Below are 9,891 nucleotides of genomic sequence, written 5' to 3'. Positions count from 1 at the left end.
AGGGATAGCGATTATCTCCTTTTACAGTTCGCCAAATTGTTTGTGGTGACACTCCCAATACAGCCGACGCATTCCGAACGCTGGTCTCAGGATGATTGTCAAAATGTTGTAAAATACGATTCCCTGCCTGCAAATCTCTTCGTAACGCTGCTTGAAATCGGTTGTTTTCTTGTCGAATTGAAAATGATCCAGTCTCTCGCAATCTATTAAATGTCAACATAAACACTCTTCGGTTTGGCACTCTTCTGTTTGGAAATCGTCGTGCATATTCTCGCACCGCCTTTAAAGCATTACCGTTGCAGAAACCGTATACAAAAACCATATCAGCATATTCACTATTAGAATACGTACGCGGCATATTGCAAAAGACAAAATTCATCTACTGTTAAAGGCTTTCAAAGAGCGACTGACAAATTCATAACAGAAAGTGGAAAATGTAATCAAATATGTCGGTGCTAGATATGGCAAGAAATGTAAACATTTTTTTTCGATTTCTCTGAAACGGAGCAAAAACGAGCATATGTCTATAGGACTTTTTTTCTTAGTTTTTTACTCCTCTACACGCTCCCGAAGTTTTGCGATTTAATTTGGAAACACCCTGTATTTGGGTTTTATCCAAGTAGTTTATATTATCTTTTTATTTTGGAAGACTTGGTACCAGTTGCTGATATCAAATCTCTTAAACAAATGATTAGAGATATCAGTAATTTTTTTATACAAATGATATATAAAATTTAGTGGGATTTAACTTAACGTCACTTATTGATATTAATTCTTTTAAATGAATGCTTGAGTAAGTAAATTTTGCGATATAATTATTCTTAGGTAATATTTTTTGTAAGAAAATTAATACTTCTGTAACTTTGGCTGAAATTGGAAAATCTTCAATGTAAAAGTAGTACCACTTGGATTTTACTTTTTTTAAATAGTTTTTTTTAGAAGCACATATTCTTAGCGCCTTTTTTTACCTTTTTTTAAAGGGATAAATTTGTACTGATATCATATATTTTGTAGTCTTTTAAATTAAATCTTTTACACGAATGATAAATATCACTTGAGTTTAGAAAGTAGGATTTAATTTGACGCCTGTTATTGTTATCAAATCTTTTATTCAAATGATACATAAAATTTTTTAGGATTTAACTTAGCGCCACTTATTGATATTAATTCTTTTAAACAAATGCCTAGATGCTTGCCAGGTTGGCGAAATATTAGGTGTATGTCGGCGATTCTCCAGGAATATGGGTCGTTCAGAATCGGAACAGTGCCGTAAAACCCCGTTGGTCCCGTCCCCCCACCTCCCTCAAGATTCACTAATCGCTATCTCCGAAGGGGTTGGATATGGGTATCTCTTTTCTAGATCAGAGTCTAATTTGGCTATTGCCGATCGCGTCGTTTCTTGCCGCGCGTATAATGCCTACTGCACACTAGACACGATGAGTGATGAGCAACGCTGCAGGGTTGGGAAATTTAACGCTGCGAGAAGCTTCTTACATTTTTTACGTATAAAACGTATCAAACGTGTATTATATGCGTTAAAAGTCTAAAACCCATCTCACATGAAATATAACACAGTGAGCACTGGTGAGCACTGCATAATTGCACCACTGGACACTGGACCAATTAATATTCACCTTAAAATTGTCGTTTTGATTTACATACCTTCTTATTGGTCCAGCAGCTCTATGCTAGGCTTATAGTGATATATGGGCTATGTTCTAAAATTTAATGCCTATACTGAAAATCTATCGTGCACGTAACGTAAACTGTCGCGTTTTCAGTGTTGGCAGTAAATTTGGAACACAGCTATGGTATTCTTGGATCTGCTCGCACTTTTACTTGCACTTTTTCATTCAGCAAGTTCGCTTTCACTCTTTTCAACGCCCAAACATATATCTATCTCATTTTAAGTTAAAAAATTTGAGGATTTCAAGCAACGCGAACATTGCGAAGTGCGAACGGTGAAGCGCCATTTTACTACATGGCTGAAACCTACGATATGTTATACATAGTTTGATCTATGTACGAAACCACGTATAATACGTTGAGTTTGATACGTGCCCAACCCTGACAACGAGCAATATCCAATGAGAGTTCTGTTTTATATCGTCACGTGCGAAAAAGCAGAATTTTCATTGGATATCGCTTGTCGCTCATACCTCGTCGCGTCCAATGTGCAGTAAACATAACACGTACGTTGACGTGTCCTGCGTGCAACAGGCTTTAGCATCGAGACACTACCGTGTCTTCAGGATATCGATCATGTAACTTTTTCTCTAGAGCGGAAATGTGAAAAGTGAAAATTTTTATCCATGTATGTATGAATGAATACACATGCACAAAAAATTTTCACTTTTCACGTTTCCGCCCTAGGGAAAAAGTTACATGATCGATACCCTGAATTCATCTGTTGAGTAAGGCGAAGATTTAACTTAATTAATACAAAAAATGCATGCGCATGTGGCCACAGAGCATACACATATGCATATATGTCGGAAAACGATGATGTATTCAATAAATTTTTTTGTTAATAAACAACGAGCGACGGCTAAAACCTTTTGAATGTTACCGGAGTAATGATCTTGATAACATACGAGTATGTCAAGGTCATTGATTTTTGAACGGACTGACCTTGTGTAAATATTTACCCATAAAACAATTCTATTGTTATAAAGATTTCACACGCATAAAGATAAGCATCTATAAAATATATTTTTTATTCAATAAAACAATTTTTTGAAGTGCACATACCGACAACAATCCATGTCGAATTGGTCAGGAAAACGCAAAATAGAAAGATGCGACTTAATATTCTGCCTTGATTTGGCATGCTATTTTCTACTCTTTGGTATTGGCACCTGAAATCATAAGAAAATACAAAATATAGAAATAAAATTAAAAATTGATATATTTAAATATTACATGCAAAAAACATATTTCTCTTAATTGTATTACAAATATAAGATGGACGATAAGAAAAGCGGAATTAATGAAAATAAAATAAAATAAATCTGAAAGAAAAAGAAATTTTTCACAGAAGATAGAAGTAACAAGTTACGTGTAACACCGTTACTTTTCTTATCACTGCTCTGTTATAATAACGATTTTGATGACAAATTTTTTTATAACTGTAACAATAAAATCAGAGTTGGAAAGTTACTTGATCGTTGCTTATTACAACGAGTCGAAAAAGTCACTCCTTACTGAAAAAATTAACTCGACATTTGTAACTCGTCACTTTTTAGTCGTTATTTGTAACGAGGTAAAGTTATTCGTTATTCGTCATAAATAACTTTTTTTAGTAACTAAACGCGTAATGAGGTAATTAAATTACTTTTCAAAATGACTTTCCCAACCTTAGCGCACTTCAGTGATTAGTTAGGTATCATAACAGTCATAAAAAATTGCAACGTTATCAAATTGTTATTATAAAAAGTAATGGAAAAAGTAACGAAATAGTAACTCTTCCATTCCCTAATTTCTCATATGCATTTATTAACATGTTGAGCGCCGGCGTGACACACCGTGTGACATTGACTACTCTCGTCCCGACGATACACACCGTGTGCCACGGATTTCCGTAATTTCCGGCAAATATTGTTCTCTCAGCCGTTTGGATAGTGTATTATTACAAAATATATTATTACAAAACAAAACATAAAATGTATTCTGTTAATATACCTACTTATGATATCAAAATGAATATAATAATAAAATAACAATTAAAAAATTAAAAATATAAAACGTAAAAGTATTAAAGTATAAAAGCGAAACAAAAACGAAACTATTATCCTGCTATGTCTCAAAATCACGACGATCGTGGTTTTGGGTAGTGCCGAAAGTAGGAATTTTTGAAATTGTCTTTGCAGTTTTGCGTTGGGGTGCGCGAGCAATTTCCAGTAATTTTCAGCGTAAAGGCCGCCTAAGACAGTCGTAACGATCCCACATACAACTAATTTCCACCATTATATGAATCGTAATAGATTATAATTTACATAGAAAAGAAGTATAAATCGGATAGCTACTCATCAAGAAACGTGACATTGTACATCGCTTATTAAAATTCAGTGAGAAGTGTATGTAAATTATCACGACAGCAGTCGATAGCAATGATAGATCCAAGGTATTGCGAATGCAATATATTATTAAACGTCTCTATGCGCGGAACATTTCTCAATATCTTCGCGATCCCTGCTATTCTTTCTTCAAAACGCCGCGCCGCACCGATAGTTTCTCCTCTTTTTTTCAAGTTCTGCATAACATTTCTCTCGCGGAGATTTTTTAATACATCGTGGCGCTCTTACACACATTTTGAAACAAAAGGATTTAAGCTAAAAGGAAATTTTGTCTGATACACGATTTAAAACCAGAAGTGGTTTTGAAAGACAAAGATATTCAAGTCACATCTTAATCCTTAATTTATATACGTTCACACACACACACACACACACACACACACACACACACACACACACACACACAACATGAGTCTTGTATGTGCGCGATCAATTCTACATAAAAAATCGATTTTCTATATAAATCAATGAAATCTATAGATGTATTCTTTTTATGTTCATTCCGTCGGGTGATATCAGTGTCGGATTATACATGAAGCGCATGATATGCATGCCCCAGGGTCAGGTTGCTGCGAAGGCCCGATCCTGTGTCTCGCGTACTTCTTGATTGCCAGCGCAGGCGGCCAGCTCGTGAGTGCGCTGTACATGTCGTCACTCATCAGTCATAACCGACACGATGGCCGTGATCCGATTCACGCTTACAGCGTTTAAGTTAATCAGTCCATCCTTGTTGTTTGTTAAGTAACAAAATGTTAAGCAAAGACAAATGATGCTCGTGAGCATTGTGAGCATGAATCGGACCGCAGCCTATGTCTATGGTCGTGACTCATGTGATTGTGTCAAGCGTGTTGAGCGTGTGTGTTGTATCAAAGTCAGAAACACAAAAGTAAATATATTATTAATAGAGGGAAGCTTTGCTGTATTAACGTTTTGGACCCGAGCGAGTTTGTACCGACCTGATTTGAATTAATGACGTACTATTGGTCACATTCTGTACTATTGGTTGAACATGTAACATCAACCAGTAGTGAAGCATTAATATTATTAATCTCACCCAGGTCGATACAAATCCGCTCGATTCAAGAACGCTGTATATAAAAGGTTTCACTTCAATTGAAATTAACATTCCTTCTTGTTATTTCTTATTTTAGATTTAAATAATATGAACTATAAACACGCTTCTAGTTCCGAAAAACGAAAAAAATGAAAAATCTTGTGTGTTTATTTTATTAGATAAATTTATAAATGTTTATTTTTTGGTAATTTATATTTTTTTTCAAGGACGTAAAGGGCTCAAAAATTTTTAGTGCCTTAGGTCCAAAAGTTTCTTAATCCGACAATATACGTGATACGTCTTATTAATCTTATATTACGTGCATTTTCCCAAACAGAAAAGATACGTTCCGTATTGCGCGTGCGAAGAGATTTCTATATTTCATATATCTGATTAATAATTTTAGATTAAATATCTCATAAGCACAAGACTGAAAAAAAATAGTAAAACTTTTTCAATAAAATCATATTTTAAACGATTCGAATTTTCATTGATAAAATACAAAGGTCATTTTCCATACCGCACTGATGTACGGTATATTCTTTGGACAGAAATTCTCTTATAATTCGCATTGTTATCGGTGATGAAAATAAATTGCTCATCACCAAAGTATCTCACAAAGCTAAAAAAAAAAAACGACTGCGATACTATTGAAAGCCGGCCGTAACGCTTCCTGAACTTCCTTCGGAAGATTACGGCTTTGTGAAGACAGAAATTATGCGCCAGTAACGACCTTAACCATCACTGACGAAAGTGGATCTCTAATAACGTTACCGCAGCACAATGATTCGGAAAGTGAAAAAGCGAATGATTGCTAGAAGGGAGAAGAAAACCAGCGCGTCCCCAATTTCTTGGGTCGGTCGAAGAAACTGGAACTTTGTAAATGGAGTATCACTAGCACGCAATCGTCAACCAGTTGATGACGAAAGTGGATCATTCGTGTCACTACTTGAAATATCTTCATCTCCCAGGAACAAATATTATAGTAATTATAAGAAATCGTTAAAGAGCAAACGTACGATGCACAATCGTATGCGCATAATTTGTCGATTACAACTTCATAAAGATGGGTTATATAGAAATATTATCACGTAAATATTTTGATTTGGAAAGTGAAAAGGGCGAATAATAGGAACGTGTCGTTCTCTTTGGAAGGGTATTTCAAAGTAAGTAGTGCAAAGCAGTTTGAGTTCGAATTTTAAGAAAATTTAATGACTGAATTACAATACTGCGTACATGCATTGATGATTGAAAAAATTTCTTGGAATCCTACGATATCCGTTAATACGCATTAACAAATTATAACTTTTCTTCAGTCATTCGTCTTTTGCTAGATAACAGCTTGATATTTTAACAATTTTAAGTTCTTTTCTTTAACAAGTGAATGTTTAACAAGTTAAATTTCTTAAAGTTATTTCTTCTTTATTCTCAATTTTGCGAAAATTTGTATTCACCACGAGGCCATATACATTAAAATTAAATTAATTTCATAATTCTATCTACATCAATCTGTTAACAACGCTACTAAAACTTCAAAAGCATATTCCCTTACAGCACAAAAGTCGCAGCAACAATGCTGCAACATTGCAGCAATATTACAGCGATATTGCTGCAAATCCTGTGCTGTATGGGTTACAGCTGTCGGCTCTTAGACACATTGCTACGAATTCCTTTGATATTCTCTGCGCCAACTTTCATCCTCCGATCGAGAAGCAAAGCCTTCTCGACGGCGTATGTGGCACAACGTGGTTTCACGCGCTGTAAATTTATCTGTGCATGGCCATTTAAGCAATATGCCTTTCTTCCCGAAAATCTGATCGAATGCTATAGTTGGCGCCGCTCACAGAAAACCCAAACAGTATATGGACGTCCGGGACGAGTAGTGAGGACATCCTATTTCCGCTCAGGACATCCTGACGATATCTTGTGGTATAATAAATGAGAGCCTCAACGCGTTCTCAAAAGGTCCCGCGCGAGGACATCCTTAGGAGATCCCCAAGGATAAACATGGGCTATTGTAAAGACTTACAGGATATAAAATAAATTTTCATATATCATTATAGAATGAGTATCATTGATTAGCATCATATTCCAAAATATGCATGGCAAAATTATATGAAAAAGAAAAAACGTTTCACTCTGAATTCTGGAATTAATTTTATATGATGCTTCCACACAAGCGATTACCCATCCTAAACTGCACCCCAGTTTGCGTCGCTTGATCTCTGTAATCGTATAGGAACTGCTACTTTAATGATCCACGTTTGATGAACCCTGTATGATTGTATAATTGTGACATATCCGATATATGTCACAATTATACATTCATATTATGAATAGATATTGTCAAAAAGGTAGTTCACATATGGTTAAAATATATTTTTTTCTTAAATGAATCTAAATAATTATAAGTTTTTATTTCAACGGAAATTCTAAAACTGTCTTACAAGAATGTTCCTAGGACGTCCTGAGGCTGTCCTGAGACTCCAAAAAAGTGTCCTAAAGATGACGTTCTCAGGACTTTCCGTGGATATATGAATGTCCTTAAAGTGTCTCAGGACATATTCAGGATGATCCTGAAGACGTCTTGTGCTGTCTGGGTACATGGCTGTTGTATGACTGTGCAGTGTCTAGCGTGCAACAGTAACTTTCGTTTGTCGTAATATTGAGCAAAGAAAAAGGTCGTATTTTCATGATCATTAGCAAGAAAAGATGCCGGAAGTATTTGCGCATCTTAATTTGTATTTGCTAATCCATCAGCTTCTGTCTATCTTCAGGAAGTAATGCACTCGAATCGTCGGAAGCAGAGGAAGTTCGCTTGGAAGTTTGAATAATTTCCCTTTTTGAGACAAAGAAATTGCTTTTTCAGTTAAGTAAAGTGAAATCTTCTCGTGATTTGTATACGTCAACATAATGTTACGATGACTTTTCAAATTGTTCAGAAAATTCTTTATTTATTTCGTCAAATTCCAATATATTCATAAATTTATACATATTTATAACATATACAGGGTGTCAAAAGGTCAAATTGACTTTTTTAAATGGATTTTTTCATATCCACCATAATTTTCGAAAAATCTTAATACATTATTTAAAATGGGACACCCTGTATATTTCGACATAAATATGGTAGAGAGCGCCAAGAATCGGTCAAAGCTGGATGTTTCAAATGATATAATATTCTTAGATTCATGAATTTAAATTTATCTCAGATGTGACTGTGCACCGAAACATTCGGACATTTAAACACAACCAATCTGAGGTGCTAATAATCTCGCGAGCCAAAATATATATATTTCATATATTAATTTTACATATTCTAAAATATCTCGGTGGATTTTGAACACCACACAGTGTATACATAATTCTCACCGTGTTGGTGTTAATATTAACAACCAACACAATGAGAATTATACACCGCATGGTATTAAATCCCCACCGATATTTTTCAGAGTGAAGGCCTGCATGTGTATGTATATTATGTATGTAAAATGCCTGATCAAAGCATGGCTTGAATTCTTAATAAGACCCACTTATCCTCAATCTTTTTAAAAATATTAAAAAATTTTTTTAAATTCACACGATTAATTATCTTGTCATAATTTTTTTTCTTTCTTAGATTGTTGTAAATGTACAAACTCATCCGGTATTTTGAATATTTTCAGAGAAAGGCGGTCAAAAAATTTTCTACAGCTTTCCATCTGGGTCATATTCGGGACTATATATCTCACATCAACATAAAATAAGAACGATATGTGTGACATACAGTTACGACTATATGGAAAAGAAATCAAACCTCGCCAATTGCATATATCGTCTTCATCGATTATACGAAAAGCGACGGATTATTGACGAGAGATTTTCTTTGCGGTTTAGCTTCGTCATCACGTGATTAGCGTGATGAAATCTTATTCAATTTGCAATGGGATAGGATTTAAATTAATGACATGCTGTGATAATTCTGTTTTCTTGTCACGATCTATAAAATTTCAGTGTCAAAATCATCTATCGCAATACGTCGGATCAATACGTACCATATGGTACAATAGAGGGAAGCATACACGGAGAGAATTTTCTTTTAAAATTTACCCTGAAAATATGGTAGTTGTGATACAATACAATATTTTAAAGATTTTTACCATGCACTTCAGTAAAATTGTGATCAAACTTATTTTATACTTTATTGTAGTTTTATTAATGGATGAGAGAGAGATTTATATTAAAAATTCTTCGAAATACAATGTCGTCCCACGACTGTCATATTTTCAGGGTAAATTCTAAGAAAAAATTCTCTCTATATACAGACATATGTGACATAGCATGATATTTGACATATACATAAGAGTAGGTGTATGGAATATAAATGTAAGGTAAAATCGGTATAAAATTACCTATATTATTTTGTAATTGTTGCTGGATGTTTTATAAATTTAGACTTGCTTATACATTGTACTTACATTTAAGCTCGTCGCGTACTTGCGCTTACACAAGTACACGACGAACTTAAGTGAGTCTTCTTTCGTTGGGCCTCACGGTGGGTCAAATAACGGTCAGCCGCGTATTCCACTTGGCCAGCCTGCTCGCACCTCGATTAACTGCGCCGACTCGTAATTTCAGCGTCGACGAAAATTTGAGAACGATATTATCCTCGCGAGATATTATCCGAGAAGAAGACATTCGAAGGAAGAAAAGTTGCTAATTTAACATTCTCTCGAAGGAAGAAAAGTGCTAATTTAACGTCACTCTCTCAAAAGTTGAAGT

General features: G+C 34.8%; 1 protein-coding gene across 4 annotated transcripts in view; it reads right to left on the bottom strand.

The window, feature by feature from the left end:
* LOC108725735 (sphingomyelin phosphodiesterase) overlaps positions 1 to 9,891 on the bottom strand; it is a 45,550-nt gene that overhangs the window by 24,680 nt on the left and 10,979 nt on the right. For 3 of the 4 annotated variants that reach the window (XM_018452933.1, XM_018452936.1, XM_018452935.1), the window contains exon 2: positions 2,752 to 2,858. In XM_018452933.1, coding sequence (XP_018308435.1) covers positions 2,752 to 2,830 — 79 coding nt within the window. In that variant the 5' untranslated portion in view covers positions 2,831 to 2,858. Of the gene's footprint in view, positions 1 to 2,751; positions 2,859 to 3,524; positions 3,540 to 9,891 lie in introns of those variants that run through there. The other variant, XM_018452934.1, reaches the window with a different exon arrangement.

This window comes from Mycetomoellerius zeteki, unplaced genomic scaffold (genome assembly GCF_001594055.1).
Source record: "Mycetomoellerius zeteki isolate Tzet28-1 unplaced genomic scaffold, Tzet1.0 scaffold358, whole genome shotgun sequence".
Lineage (NCBI taxonomy): Eukaryota > Metazoa > Arthropoda > Insecta > Hymenoptera > Formicidae > Mycetomoellerius > Mycetomoellerius zeteki.
This window is presented reverse-complemented; position numbering and strand designations above follow the sequence as displayed.